The 16,530-nt window shown below is 43.7% G+C and overlaps 1 protein-coding gene across 2 annotated transcripts in view; it reads left to right on the forward strand.

The window, feature by feature from the left end:
• The window catches only part of pacsin2 (protein kinase C and casein kinase substrate in neurons 2), a 102,525-nt gene that overhangs the window by 70,677 nt on the left and 15,318 nt on the right, over positions 1-16,530 (forward strand). The window contains exons 8-9 of one of the 2 annotated variants that reach the window (XM_080754036.1): positions 9,191-9,324; positions 15,706-15,876. In XM_080754036.1, the coding sequence (XP_080610162.1) occupies positions 9,191-9,324; positions 15,706-15,876 (305 nt within the window). The remainder of the gene's footprint in view (positions 1-9,190; positions 9,325-15,705; positions 15,877-16,530) is intronic. The other variant, XM_080754037.1, reaches the window with a different exon arrangement.

The following is a 16,530-nucleotide window of genomic DNA, read 5'->3' on the forward strand; positions in this document are numbered from 1 at the left end:
CGTTTGGTCCTTGTGAGCACATCGTTTGGTCCTTGTGAGCACATCGTTTGGTCCTTGTGAGCACATCGTTTGGTCCTTGTGAGCGCATTGTTTGGTCCTTGTGAGCACATTGTTTGGTCCTTGTGAGCGCATCGTTTGGTCCTTGTGAGCACATCGTTTGGTCCTTGTGAGCACATCGTTTGGTCCTTGTGAGCGCATTGTTTGGTCCTTGTGAGCACATCGTTTGGTCCTTGTGAGCACATCGTTTGGTCCTTGTGAGCACATCGTTTGGTCCTTGTGAGCACATCGTTTGGTCCTTGTGAGCACATCGTTTGGTCCTTGTGAGCGCATTGTTTGGTCCTTGTGAGCGCACCGTTTGGTCCTTGTGAGCACATCGTTTGGTCCTTGTGAGCGCATCGTTTGGCTCCAGAAGACGACAAGGTAAATCACAAGAGTGGCATTGGGAGCAACAGTGTTTTATGTGACCATCCAAAGGAGAGGAGAGGAGAACTGAGGGAGAGGGAGCAAAGGGACGTTGGGTAAAGGAGAGGAGAGGAGAACTGAGGGAAAGGGTTAGGGTTAGGGTTAGCTAACCCTAACCCTAACCCTAGGGAGCAAAGGGACGTTGGGTAAAGGAGAGGAGAGGAGAGGAGAGGAGAGGAGAGGAGAGGAGAGGAGAGGAGAGGAGAGGAGTTGGCTGCGTGGTTGAGCCTGCAGCTCCAGGATTTCTAGCGGCCGATGCTGCAGACAGACAAGGTTTATTGGGACGCTTCATTCTGGGTGTTTGTTGGGGGAAGGTTGGGTAATTGGGGAGCACAGAGGATGGCATTGTTAGAAACACACACACACACACACACACACACACACACACACACACACACACACACACACAGAGAAAGTTGCCTCATCGACGGAACCTGTCCAACAACTTTTGAACATTTAACATTGCTTGCCTTGAAGCCATCTTGAAAGTAAAAAGAAAAACAAGGCATTGTGGGCAAACCTGTTCCTCCGTTATCCCCAGTGATTATACTGTCAATCACATTTCCTTAATTAATCAAATCTGTTATTTCTCTGTTTAATCACTGATTTCAGACTATTTAATTGTGGCCATAACAATAGAGCGTACTGGGGTTGGCGAAAGGGCCTTTCTGTGTGGAGTTTGCATGTTCTCCCCGTGTCTCCTAGGGTTGATACCCTCACAAACGCAGTTTGCATGTTCTCCCCGTGTCTCCTAGGGTTGATACCCTCACAAACACAGTTTGCATGTTCTCCCCGTGTCTCCTAGGGTTGGTACCCTCACAAACACAGTTTGCATGTTCTCCCCGTGTCTCCTAGGGTTGATACCCTCACAAAAACATGCAGTAATCCTGGTCTCTATACTGCCTCCCCCTGGCCAGCCGGGGGATGGCCTGATGGAGGGGAAAGGAACTGGTTGGAATAACGTGTTCCTTCCACGCGCTACGTCCAAACCAGGGAAACTCCCCCCTGTCAGGTGATAAGATACACCCTCCAGAAAAACGCGATTATGCGATCGCAGAATTTCCCGCAATAATCAATAAATGCCGCTGATTATGAGGGGGCTCGCATGATTTCACAATCCCCGCATATTCACCGCATATTTCGCATATTTCCGCGGAAAATATGCGAAATATGCGGGCATCGCTTGATTTCACAATCCCCGCACTTTTTCGCATAAAAGTATAAAGTCATATCGCTTCACCGTTCAATCACAATGATGCGCTGTGAAACCCGTGGCTCCTCTGTGTGTGTGTGTGTGTGTGTGTGTGTGTGTGTGTGTGTGTGTGTGTGTGTGTGTGTGTGTGTGTGTGTGTGTGTGTGTGTGTGTGTGTGTGTGTGTGTGTGCCGTGCGATTGCGTGCACGCTGCACCGTGAGAACTGCAGGCAGAGAGAGAGATGCAGGCATAATGTAGGCTATACGGTATGAGCGTTGGCCCTCGCCAACGTGACGCTAGAATAACACACTCTTCCTCGGTCCTCAAACTTCAAGAAACGACAAATTAAAGTTTATCCTACTTGTTTTGAGGTCTCCATTGTACTCCGTTTGAAACGTTGCGTCGTTGCCGTTCAAAGCAAACGAGCACCTCTCCGAAAAAAAGTAGCACGCAGTATTCCATGGATGGATAGGAACAGCAATTGAATGCATAACATTTTAATCCCTTAAATCCCTTTAGAGAGAGCAAAACCACATAAATAAACCAGAGTTTTGCTTTAGCAGTGAGCTGTATCCTTAGCAATCGCATAGGCCATAGGGTAATTATTTTTGCCTTGATGTAGCCCATTAAGGTAATTAAATTGCAGATATTTGACAGGTTTGCTTTTTTGCCTTGAAAATAATGAAAGGCAGTCAAAAGTCTGTTTTGCATTTCTCAATTCACTCAAGGACCCTTAAATTCGTGTTTTGACTACTTTGATGACTACTTAGTGATGTTGTGAGCTTGTAGATTGTCTATTTCCAAATAGCCAGTGTACTGTATATTAAAGTGGTTTAATTAACTCATTGAGTGCCTATCCCGAACTAGTTCGGGATTATTATCGCATCCCAGAGTGCCTATCCCGAACTAGTTCGGGATATAAAAAAAAATAATAATAATAATTTTTGAAAAAATAAAATTTGATTTTTTTTTTTGGACCCCATCAAATCTAGTGAACATGATTTCAATCGCGATTTTGCATGTTCCACCCCCATACAACCCCATCTAACATACAGGGCAGCCATTTTTGTTTACATAACATGTAAAACATAATGGCTATTATCTCAAGAATGCCTGAACGGATTTCCAATCGGATTTTTTTGTTTGAAAGCTGTGAACAAACTGCACAAATCCACTCCAATGCAATCCAGGATTGCATTGGATTTTTTAGAGCTCATTCTTCTCTGTTTTTTTCCCATGCATGAGGTGTGCAAGGTTTAATCGTGGCTAAATTGCCGAAAATAGATCTTCTAAAATGCTTGGTAGCCAATAGCTAACTTCAAGCTAACTTCATTCTCTTCCTGTACATGCACAAAGGAAAGTGTTCTGGCAAGTCATGGCTCCAGGGCTTGGGCATGCATTACCAGCATATCTCTATTATTCTATGGCCACTGGGCGCCCTCTAGTGGTGATAGGGTGGCACTAAATGAGTTAATAGTTATCAATTTTTATTATAATATGTATATATACTGTATATAGGCTATAAATATGTTTTTTAAGTTCCCGCATATTTCGCATAATTTCGCATTTAATCGCAACTTTCACAAGTTCCTGCATATTTCGCATAGTTTTGCATTGTCATCGCATAAATTCACACAAAAACCCCGCATAATTCACCGCATATCAAGGATTTTTGCCCGCGTTTTTCTGGAGGGTCTAATAAGAAGCGACCTGCTCACTCCTCATGCACTGAAGGAAGCATGAGCTCAGTTCAGGGCTCTGCCCAGGTTGGCAGAGGGAGAGCAGAGCCCAGGATTACAGCTTAGGCAATTAATGGGTTACAAAATCGTGAGATAAAAATGTAGTAAAAAAAATCAAATAATAGAGAATACTGTAGGATATTCTTGGGGCATGGTTTCTCTGCATCGGGTTCAGGGACCACCAGCACTCCAAAGGGACACTTATAGTCTGTAACTCTTAGAGTTAAATGATCATTGCATATCAAACTGGGGGTCCTTGACACTTATAGTCTGTAACTCTTAGAGTTAAATGATCATTGCATATCAAACTGGGGGTCCTTGACACTTATAGTCTGTAACTCTTAGAGTTAAATGAGCATTGCATATCAAACTGGGGGTCCTTGACACTTATAGTCTGTAACTCTTAGAGTTAAATGAGCATTGCATATCAAACTGGGGGTCCTTGACACTTATAGTCTGTAACTCTTAGAGTTAAATGAGCATTGCATATCAAACTGGGGGTCCTTGACACTTATAGTCTGTAACTCTTAGAGTTAAATGATCATTGCATATCAAACTGGGGGTCCTTGACACTTATAGTCTGTAACTCTTAGAGTTAAATGAGCATTGCATATCAAACTGGGGGTCCTTGACACTTATAGTCTGTAACTCTTAGAGTTAAATGATCATTGCATATCAAACTGGGGGTCCTTGACACTTATAGTCTGTAACTCTTAGAGTTAAATGAGCATTGCATATCAAACTGGGGGTCCTTGACACTTATAGTCTGTAACTCTTAGAGTTAAATGATCATTGCATATCAAACTGGGGGTCCTTGACACTTATAGTCTGTAACTCTTAGAGTTAAATGAGCATTGCATATCAAACTGGGGGTCCTTGACATTAGAACGTTTGAGAACCACTGTCCTAGTAGGCCAGTGGTCCTCAAACCTTTTTGACTGCAGCACCCCCTTATACTGATTCCTGAAGCTGAGGACCCCCTTCCCCCCCTTCCCCCCCTTCCCCCCTTCCCCTGACAACGTTCACATCAAAAGTCCAGTTCTCATGCCAATATGCTCAAAATAAAACAGCAAAATGGCAAATAAACATTGCGTTCCATTCAGTTACAGTTGTACTAATCAAGTTATTGATTTCATTTGGTTTAACAATTTACAAATGAGCAATTTCACACAAAGTCTGACATTGACCAGAACACTAAATACATATTCACATATATGTATTTTTTCTCATGTACCCTGCAGTGCCCTCGGCAGTGCCCTGGTGTACCCCTAGGGGTACTCGTACCCCTATTTGAGAAACACTGTCCTAGGGAATCCTAACCCTAACCCTAACCACTGTCCTAGGGAATCCTACAGGATCCAGAAGCTATACAGTATATACAGTATTCAGACTTACTATCTAAATTATTTAAGTAGTAATCTGAATAATCTGCTGAAATGATGCGTACCAAACTGTGACCTCTTCACATTCCACCACGCTGCTGTGAACCTCTTCTTAAGCTTGTCCCTTTAGGGTTAGGGTTACTAACCCTAACCCTAACCCACGCTGCTGTGAACCTCTTCTTAAGCTTGTCCCTTTAGGGTTAGGGTTACTAACCCTAACCCTAACCCTAGTCCCTTCAAATCACCCTGCTTTCTCTTTCTTGTGTGACATGCCTGTCTTCATGGGACTTCACTAAACCCACCCTCTCATCCCCCCTCCCTGTCTGACAGAATGTGGACTGGTCCAAGCCTCGCTACCATAAGAGAAGGTCCATCGTAGTGAGTTCTGCATGGGACGACCGTTCCATCTCAACGGCCACTGGGGGAGGGAGATATTTATATACAGTATATATACTGTATATATACTGTATATATACTGTATATATACTGTATGTATACTGTATATATACAGCGCGTGTGTGTATATTAGGGATGGGACGATAAGCAATATTATCGTTTCTCATGATGAAAACACTCACGATAATCGTATCGTGGAGATTTAATTTATCGTGATATCGTCCTCCGTCATGCACTGGGATCAATTCACCTTTTATTTGCCGAGCTACCACTTAAATCCTCTATAATTGGTAAAAGGTACTTATAATATAGGTACTTGATACAGTCTTTTTTCACTCTCTATCAAACGTCTTTGCCAACAAATAGCCAATCTACAAGCTCACAACGCGTCGCAACTCAGGATTTTGATTATTGTGATAATATTGTAAATCACGATTTATTTTGTCACACTAATCGTGATACGACATTTTCATATCGTCCCATCCCTAGTGTATATATATATATATATATATATATATATACATATCTATACCTGTATAGTATACTGTGTGTATATATATATATATACATATCTATACCTGTATAGTATACTGTGTGTATATACCGTATATGTAGACAAAATAATATACTCATATTATTTTTCACCTCCACTTACCAGCACTGTCACTAACTCCTCGCTTGTTTGCATTTACGTGTTTCACAGATGCTTGTGTGGGTGTGGGTGTGTTTACAAAGGATTCAGTGTTTTAGTTTGTTGTTCAGAATATGAAGAAGAAAACGTAACTTCTACACTCGCTGGCCATTGAACCTTGTCTTGTGCGTGCGTGCGTGCGTGCGTGCGTGCGTGCGTGCGTGCGTGCGTGTGCGAATGTGCGTGCGTGCGTGCGTGCGAGCGTGCGTGCGTGCGTGCGTGCGAGCGTGCGAGTGTGCGAGTGTGCGTGCGTGTGTGCGAGCGTGCGAGTGTGCGTGCGTGCGTGCGTGCGTGCGTGCGAGCGTGCGTGCGTGCGTGCGTGCGTGCGAGCGTGCGTGCGTGCGTGCGTGCGTGCGTGCGTGCGTGCGTGCGTGCGAGCGGCCTTCCCTTTCCCCTCAGACATGGATGTTTATACCGGTATATGTTTTCCAGGATGTCTCAATTTCCAGGAATCCCCCCCCCCCCCCCCCCCACACACACACACACACACACACACACACACACACACACACACACACACACACACACACACACACACAGATACAAGCTACCCCGCCCCTCCTCTATTCTCTGACCCCTCGGTGACCCCTGCCGCGGTTCACGTGACCTGGAGGAGATTCGTAGGTCACACTGATTAGAGAGGTCTATTAGCTTTCTGCAGGTCTCGCTGGATTAGCCTCTTAAAACCTTTATACACGTCGCACGAACAAATGGCAAAAAGACGATCTTATAGATTGGTTATTGTCGCTTTTTATTTAAATGTATCTATTTTCACAAAACACATATCATGGTGATTGAAACGAGGCTTTAAACTAACGACAGGAACCATAAAGTATTTATGACAATGTTTATTAAGGTAAGAAAATCAAATGTAAAAGTTCGGGGGGAAATGAATGGAATCCTATGGAGAACATGTTGCTTCTGGTACCAGAACAGCACAACTAGTGGCCAATCATAAGAACTTTTAGTTCTGTGTTTGCTTCATTTTAAATGGGGACATCTGGCCCCCTGGTTGCACCCCAAGCACCACCACTGGTGTTGGAGCTATGGGTTAGGCTATGGGTTCTATGGGTGGTCTGGTTCTATGGGTGGTCTGGTTCTATGGGTGGTCTGGTTCTATGGGTTAGGCTATGTGTTCTATGGGTGGTCTGGTTCTATGGGTCTGGTTCTATGGGTTAGGCTATGGGTTCTATGGGTGGTCTGGTTCTATGGGTCTGGTTCTATGGGTTAGGCTATGGGTTCTATGGGTTCAGAGTTGTGTTGAAGTGTGGGTTTGCAGTGTGGGTTTGCAGTGTTGGATGCGGTGCCTGTTATGCAGTGGCTCTCAAACCTTTTCATTTCAAGGAAGGACCCCTAAACGTAGGTATTGTAATGTATGTACCTCCACCTATAACATGTTAGAAGGTTTTTCAAAATAGCTGATCTTATAAGCTCACATCCTGTTGCATCGCAACGTGTTGTGAGCTAATTGATAAATTGGCTATGTGCAGAGTTAACGCTGAACTAAACAAAATTGAATTAGCCAACGAGTTCTCATGGCACGGGTCAAGGCTGAGTACTTTACCCATTTAGACCTGGAATGCATCTGTGTCACTTTAACGGTTATTTTATACTTTGGCTATTAAAAAAAAATAGCAGATATACAAGGGCCGCACCGAGTGCCGCGCTGTGAGCTTGTATATCTGCTATTTTAGAAGAATCGTGACAATATCTGCAAATCTTTGAATGAATATATATATATATATATATATCAGAGGTTGCGCTAGGATTTTTAACAGCCGGTCACCGTGACCGGCATGATTAAAATTTATCGGACATCTGATAAAAATACCGGACATAATCATTTGAATGCATGGATGACAAGCAGGTGCAAAAACATAGCCAATAACAACAGTTTAAGTCCTGCTGTATAGTTGGGACTGAACTAATTGAATGTAAAGGAGTAGCAGGCTGTACAAAAAACATACATCTTCCGAAGCTGTATGTTTTGATGATGATCGATCATCTTGCATAAGGAAATTAATTATATTGGACTACTCACGCAGGCTGTGTGTTTGCACAGATACTGCATGGTTTCATAACAAGTTGTTTCTGTTCTGCATCATATTTCAGGCCAACACATAATAATGTACAGAATAATGAGAAATAGTCTGAAAGTGGGGTCTGCGCAATGTTTCATAGGTTGATAGATTAATCTGGCCAGAAAGGAATCAATTATAGACTACTCACTAGTATGGTCGAGTGGTCACGATCATCCTGCATCTCTGTTATGCAACTTTGGGAAGGTTGAAAAGGCTTTGGTGGTGATCTTGTACAGTTTCCATAACATCTCCTCATAAAGAACTTCAATCGAGTGTATAAAGTTTGTTTTATATGGGTTGTAGTTGTCCTGCGTGCCTTCAATAATTCCCATGGGTTCACAGTGCGCATTGCAAAATGACGCTGAAATGGACTGCTGTCTTCTCTCTCCCCCAGCGCCCCGTTCGCAAATTAATGTTTAGGCTAAACAGTTCTGATAATACAACTTATTTTTGACTGTCCATTCATGTACTATAACTTAAACTGCGTGCTCATATTCCAAAACCAAGGCAGCTCATAGAGAGCATAGCGACAACATAACAAACCGACAACTAGGCCTACCCAGCAACAACTATCATTTCCTGTCTTACCTTCACAATAAAGTGTCTCCCGTTTACCTCCCAATGCAGCTTATTTCACACAGGTTATTATTAACAGGAAAAAGTGTAACTTAACCCGTGTGTGTTTGTGCAACCAGACGTGCATGTGAGAGAGAGTGATGAGGGAGAGAGAGAGAGAGAGAGAGAGAGAGAGAGAGACATTGAGAAAGAGAGAGAGAGAGAGAGAGAGAGAGAGAGAGACATTGAGAAAGAGAGAGAGAGAGAGAGAAAGAGATTTGCGGTGAACTGCCGTGTCATTTTCAATCGGTCCTTATGTCCGATGAGGTTTATATTTTCCGGTCTTTGTCATTATAAATCGGTCAAATCCGGCAATTTCCGGTCTAACGCAATCTCTGATATATATATATATATATTTTTTTTAAGCAAACATTTGTATCTCAAATCTTTGCTTCTGGGGGTCCCTGGAACTAAATATTTTGAGATGGGTGGTTGGTGGCATACATTATGATATTGGGAGTCCTTGATATGAAAAAGTTTGAGAACCACTGATCATAGAAAAATAGGTTTTTCAAAAGAACTTAGAAAGGATTTAGAAAACATTTATAGTATCGGTCTTAATGTGTGTGTGTGTGCGTGTGCGCGTGCGTGTGTGTGTGTGTGTGTGTGTGTGTGTGTGTGTGCGCGTTAGGACTGGTCCATAGACCTGAATCGCACGCTGAGCAGACGAGAGACGAAGAAGCGGCCGACAGACGGAGTCACACTGACTGGCATCAGTCAGACCGGCTCAGACCAGCCTGTGCAGCCAGCCAAAACCAGCAGCAGGTAGACATGCACGCACACACACACACACGCACGCACGCACGCACGCACGCACGCACGCACGCACGCACGCACACACACACACACACACACACATACACACACACGGTACAGCCCTGCCCCAGCCAGAGGAAGGCTTGTAAAACATTCCATCAGGAAAAGCTCCGGGAGTGACGTGCTTTAATCCCGGAGCAACGGCAAACATTTTGCAACAGATTCCTGCATATTTGAACGAAACAATGTGGAAATCTGGCCTTGTTGGTGCCGAGGTATTATTAACACTTTCCATGCCAGGGCCAAAATGGCCCAAGGTCCCTGTGCCAGGATGTTGTATGTTTTTCTTTACTATGCAATGAGTAAATGCAATTTTTCCCCACAGAAACAGACACAGTTGTTGTGATTCAGTGGCAAAAATAATTTTGTCAATCAGACAAATGGTTCCAGAGATAGAGCTGTTTGAATCAAAAAAAGTGTCCATCCACTAGAATGGACACACATTTTCTCAATCAGCTAAACGAGGGAGCCAACACACAAACAGAGAAAAGCATCTCTCTGATCTCAGGTCATTTTGACATCTTTAAAAAAAAAAATGAAAAAAATGAAAAAGAAATAATAAAAAAATAATAATCAATTTTTATTATTCTCGTCAAAAGCCGTCATTGGCACTGACGGGTTTTGCGATGATTCTCGTCAATTCTCGTCTGTGGCATGGGAAGAGTTAATAGAGTAGGTTGGTAGCAGAGTGCTTAACATTTAGGCCTAGAATTATTGAATGCTTTAACCAGTGAAAGATAGCAGATCTACAAGCTGCGAGCTTGTAGATCTGCTATTTTTGAAAAAGTCATGAAAATGTGTGCAAATCTTTGAATATATGTATTTTCAAAGCGAACGTTTGTAACTCAAATTTTGCTTCTGGGTGGTCCCTGGAACTAAATATTTTGAGATGGGGGTCCGTGGCCAAATACATATCATTTTGGGGGTCCTTCACATGAAAAGGTTTTGAGCACCACTGACATAGAAACAAAGTTTTTTTTCCTTTTTTTTTTTAAACCTTAGAAGAATTCAAAAGACACTTATGGAATCGGGTCAAAATATTCATAGACACTTGCACAAATTTTCAGGATTTTTCAAAACTGCTATTTTTTAATAGTTAAAGCATAAAATATGATGTAATATGATGTACTCAGTTTTAACTCAGTCGGTGCCATATTTAGAGTGGGGACCTCTTATATTGCCGGTTCGCCAACAAAGGGTTAAAAAAATAGTGTGCACGCTGGTGCACACATTCGTGCATAGATCATGCACTATGCATGTGCATGCTTTTCATTGGAAATCCGTTCAGGCATTCAGGAGAAAGCAGCCCTTATGTTTTCTTCAAATGTAAACAAACATGGCTGCCATGTTTGAAAGATGGGGTTGGTATGGGGGTTAAACATGCAATTTCGTGGTCGTAATCATGCCTAGTACACTGTTGGATGTCCAAATTATTTTTTTTCAAAAAAGATTTTTTCAATTTTTTTTTTTTTTTTTTTAATTATTTAAAAAAAAAAGATGTCCAGAAGACGTCTGGCAGGGAGGTCCATAGTTAAAAAGACGTTTTTTATTATAGAAAACGTCTTTCTGGCAGGGTATGAGTTAATGGGTTAATAGAGTAGGTTGGTAGCAGAGTGCTTAAGGATGGTCAGGCTTTTTAACTACTTGCCCCGTCACTATTCTGGGGCAATGTTTGGGTGAAAATGTGCCAATTTATGAGTTTGTAGATTGGCTATTTTCACAGATTAAATCTGACTTTGTTGTAGCGGTTATTTTCAGGGAAGATCTTTGGCGTATAAACAGAAAAGGAGGGGGCCAAGTATCTATCCCTGGGGGACCCCGGTCATGTAGTGTTTAACTGTTTAACGATAAACACTTATAACTTATAACTTATTTATTATATATTGTTTAACTGTTTAACGATACTGACGCCATACAAACATCAGTGTATTCTTCGTCTTTCCGTCCGCCGTTCCTTGAAAGCAAAACAACAACGATCGTCATGATTCACTGAGTCATTTAGAGTTGAACGGCCTTGGAGTCGTCAAGTGCAGATCTCCAGCGATTGTTTGAAATGATGTGACGTAATGTTTACAATGTTTACACACCCCTGGCATTCCACTGTAGAGGTTCTCTCTCTATGTGGCTCACACACACACACACACACACACACACACACACACACACACACACACACACACACACCACACACACACACAACACACCACACACACACACACACACACACACACACACACAACACACAACACACAACACACACACACACACACACACACACACACACACACACACACACACATTCCCACTGCTGGGAATGTCAGGCACGGGAAGCATTTGACCTCTGACCTCCCTTACATCCTTTAGACCCCGCCTCCCTTACATCCTTTAGACCCCGCCTCCCTTACATCCTTTAGACCCCGCCTCCCTTACATCCTTTAGACCCCGCCTCCCTTACATCCTAGACCCCGCCTCCCTTACATCCTTTAGACCCCGCCTCCCTTACATCCTTTAGACCCCGCCTCCCTTACATCCTTTAGACCCCGCCTCCCTTACATCCTAGACCCCGCCTCCCTTACATCCTTTAGACCCCGCCTCCCTTACATCCTTTAGACCCCGCCTCCCTTACATCCTTTAGACCCCACCTCCCTTACATCCTTTAGACCCCGCCTCCCTTACATCCTAGACCCCGCCTCCCTTACATCCTAGACCCCTCCTCCCTTACATCCTTTAGACCCCGCCTCCCTTACATCCTTTAGACCCCGCCTCCCTTACATCCTAGACCCTGCCTCCCTTACATCCTAGACCCCGCCTCCCTTACATCCTTTAGACCCCGCCTCCCTTACATCCTTTAGACCCCGCCTCCCTTACATCCTTTAGACCCCGCCTCCCTTACATCCTAGACCCCGCCTCCCTTACATCCTTTAGACCCCGCCTCCCTTACATCCTTTAGACCCCGCCTCCCTTACATCCTAGACCCCGCCTCCCTTACATCCTAGACCCCGCCTCCCTTACATCCTAGACCCTGCCTCCCTTACATCCTTTAGACCCCGCCTCCCTTACATCCTTTAGACCCCGCCTCCCTTACATCCTAGACCCTGCCTCCCTTACATCCTAGACCCCGCCTCCCTTACATCCTTTAGACCCCGCCTCCCTTACATCCTTTAGACCCCGCCTCCCTTACATCCTAGACCCTGCCTCCCTTACATCCTAGACCCCGCCTCCCTTACATCCTTTAGACCCCTCCTCCCTTACATCCTTTAGACCCCTCCTCCCTTACATCCTTTAGACCCCGCCTCCCTTACATCCTTTAGACCCCGCCTCCCTTACATCCTAGACCCCGCCTCCCTTACATCCTTTAGACCCCGCCTCCCTTACATCCTTTAGACCCCGCCTCCCTTACATCCTTTAGACCCCGCCTCCCTTACATCCTAGACCCCGCCTCCCTTACATCCTTTAGACCCCGCCTCCCTTACATCCTTTAGACCCCGCCTCCCTTACATCCTAGACCCCGCCTCCCTTACATCCTTTAGACCCCGCCTCCCTTACATCCTTTAGACCCCGCCTCCCTTACATCCTTTAGACCCCGCCTCCCTTACATCCTAGACCCTGCCTCCCTTACATCCTAGACCCCTCCTCCCTTACATCCTTTAGACCCCGCCTCCCTTACATCCTTTAGACCCCGCCTCCCTTACATCCTTTAGACCCCGCCTCCCTTACATCCTTTAGACCCCACCTCCCTTACATCCTAGACCCCGCCTCCCTTACATCCTAGACCCCGCCTCCCAGGCCCACTAAGTCCATGTCAAAGGGGGTAGGGCTTATCGTCTATTTTATTATAGGTTATTTATTTTTTAATTAATCAAAATGATCGTGTTTTTTATTATTTTTTATTATGAAGGAATAGATGTGAAAAAATGTTAGGTCTATATATTAGCGGCTGAGGAACCACATGAGCCCTGTTTTATGCAAAGGTATCATGCAATAAAGGTGTAATGCGACACGTTAAATGAAAATAAATAAATCAAAGCAGGCTTGGTTGAAAGTAGTTTGCTTTTGCAGACTTGTAGACTTCACGGTTGATTTATGCTACTGTATTAAAAGAAAAACAAAAAAGGATTTTCCTTCCCCCTAAGATTTATTTTTGTTATTAAATTATCAATTGATTAAATAAATTGGGTTTGACCTAACTAGGCTATGATGACTAAAACTAAGACTAAATATTCAAAAGTTAGGAGGTACTAGTGCAGGGGTCTTCAACGTTTTCAGGCCAAGGACCCCTTAGTTGAGAGAGAGGTGAAGCAGGGACCCCCACAACCTGCTCTGAGATTACATAGTTTCATTGTTGCACTCTGAAAGTTGCAAATCTACAAGCTCTCACAACGCGTCGTGCTGCGGTGCGTTGGGAGCTTAAAATATCAATCATTAAATGAATTGGCGAAATGAATTGTAGATTTAGTCGACTGAATCTAGACTAAAACATTTCAGATGACTAAAATATGTAGTATTTTGTGTATTATGTAATATAATATTACTGTCAAGATTAGTACCACTGGTAAGAACACAGTGTTTCTGTCTCGCTCTAATTACAGTTTTTCCTCAAGGTCTTTTTAATGCGTAATTACTCTGCTAAGCGTTTGTTTTAATGCGTAATTACTCTGCTAAGCGTTTGTTTTGCTGACAGTCGCCGTTCCAAAGTAAACACGATGCCAAACTCCCACCAGCAAGGTGTTTTGGTGTAGCCACTCCCTAGGATTAGCTTAGCTCAGTGAGCAGGCCATGACTGTGTAAATAAAGGTGCTCACATCCCCGGGCCGAGACGATAGCTGCTACCGTTCTGTAAACACAGTAGAAACACTTGATTAAAAGGTTGAGGTTTTTACACGTTGATGTGGAAGGTGAACACAGTAGGAAGGAAAGGCTGCTGTTTGTTGTGTGACTTTGATAAAGAAAACCCACAGCTTAATATTAATGGTTCAACAGGCCATTCAGGAAGTGTTGTTTTATCAGCGGGTGATTAAATAGTCCTTGGCGACGTTGCCTTTGTGCCCTCGTGGACATGAAGATGTGCAAAAACAAGTTAAAGGGGCCACACCATAAAATTCTTCCCAGTGTTTTTTTCCCACCCAAAAAAATACAATTCATTAACTTTAAGCCTTGGTTTTCATTTCTGTGATTTTACTGAGTGAGTGTGTCCGAACGGTCACATGTCACACCCGGGCCCATTTCCTATTGGGCCCCCTCGAGAAGGGGGCGGTATATATATATATATATATATATATATATATATATATATATATATATATATATATATATACGAGGTGGAACCATGAGGTAAAGTAGTGCTAAAATTGGAACGATACAGGGAAGATTATAGCATGGTGCCATGGTATCTTTTCAGTATTGTTCCAATTTTTGCCCAAAGACAGCGCCCCGTTGCCAACAAAGGTCATTTTGACATTGCATCTGAAATGGCTTGGAATTCGAGACAGACAGAACATGACATTTCAATATCTGAGTGGTTGTTTAGGCTAAAACCTGTATAAAACCTGTATAAAACCTGTTAATAAAACCTGTATAAAACCTGTTAATAAAACCTGTTAATAAAACCTGTATAAAACCTGTATAAAACCTGTATAAAACCGTATTATGGACCAATATTTATATAACATATACATTTTTAAAAGCATTGTGTGGCCCCTTTAACACAATACGTCACTTAATGTTTCTGTCAGACGTTTCCTTTTTTTTCTTCTTCTTCTTTTCAATGTAAAACAAACCTATTTTCAGTTGTGTTGTTTACATCCGTACGCTCCGTAGTCCCAGGATGTCTGAACTGGTTTTAGTCTCCGTTCCAACAGTCATATCTTTGTATCATTCATGAGTCATAACTGGATTACATGACTCTTAACTTAAGAGTCATATCTTTGTATCATTCATGAGTCATAACTGGATTACATGACTCTTAACGTAAGAGTCCTGAGTGTTGTTGTGTCCTTGCACAACCCGGTGGGCTTGTCTGGACTCGCCAGGCTGCTGCTCCTCCCCACATCTGAAAACCCTGTTGTTTTTCTGTGTGCCAGGGACTCTCAGGGCGTATTTCCAAACGCACCTCTTGTGGGCTGCACCCTTTGAACCATCAGGTGCAGTTTGAACCAACAGGTCCAGTTTGAACCAACAGGTCCAGTTTGAACCAACAGGTCCAGTTTGAACCAACAGGTCCAGCATGTGATGAGAAGCTGGGAGTGAATTGTTCGTTTTCCTTTTATGTGTGTGTGTGTGTGTCTCTGTGTCGCACAACCCTTGTCTTAACCTGTGTGTCCGTGTTGTCAGCCTGACGGTGCCGACTAAAACAGCACCAACAGGATCGAACCCCTTTGAGGAGGAGGAGGACGCGGAGGAGGAGGAGGAGGAGATGGAGATGGAGGAGGAAGAGGTGGAGGAGGAGGAGGAGGAGCGGAGCACGGCCAACCACATCAGTGTGAATAAAGCAGAAGTGAAAACGTTGGTGAAACAGGAGCAAAAAGATCCCCCCTCCCCCTCCCTCTCTCTTTAACCTGGTGTTGTGTCTGATTAGGATCTTAGCAGCCTTGCAGCCTTTCCTCACCTTCCTAGAATCACCCTTTGTTTATTTAGACCAGGCGTGGAACAGCACAGCCCACTCAGACCAGGCGTGTCGTTGCCAGGATTTTATCTGAAGCAAACACGGAAGTCAAAGTTCCTATGATTGGCCGCTAGTTGCGCTGTTTTCCCCCCTGCGAGGTACCAAAAAGAATGTGTCTACATTGGACCCTATTCGTCTTCCCCTTTGATTTTCTAACCTTAATAAACGTTGTCATAAATACTTTATGGTTCCTGTCGCTAGTGAAAGACTCCCTTTCAATCACTATGTTATGCGTTTTGTGCAAATATGGTCCCATTTATGTTAGACTTGATGATAGATTTGCGGGGGGGGGGGGAGGAGCTGATACCAGCCGGCTGTGTTCTTCTTCGTGTGCTGTATTTCGGGAGGCTCCGACCACATTCTCCCATGTATCCCTGCGGTTCCACGTAGGGCTGTGAAAATGTGCCAAAAATAGCATTCGAATATTCGGCCGAAAATCCACCGTTGATTCGAATAAATTCGAATATTCGAAAATATCGAATAATTCGAAGCAT

This window comes from Nannobrachium achirus (genome assembly GCF_963921795.1).
Source record: "Nannobrachium achirus genome assembly, chromosome: 23".
NCBI lineage: Eukaryota > Metazoa > Chordata > Actinopteri > Myctophiformes > Myctophidae > Nannobrachium > Nannobrachium achirus.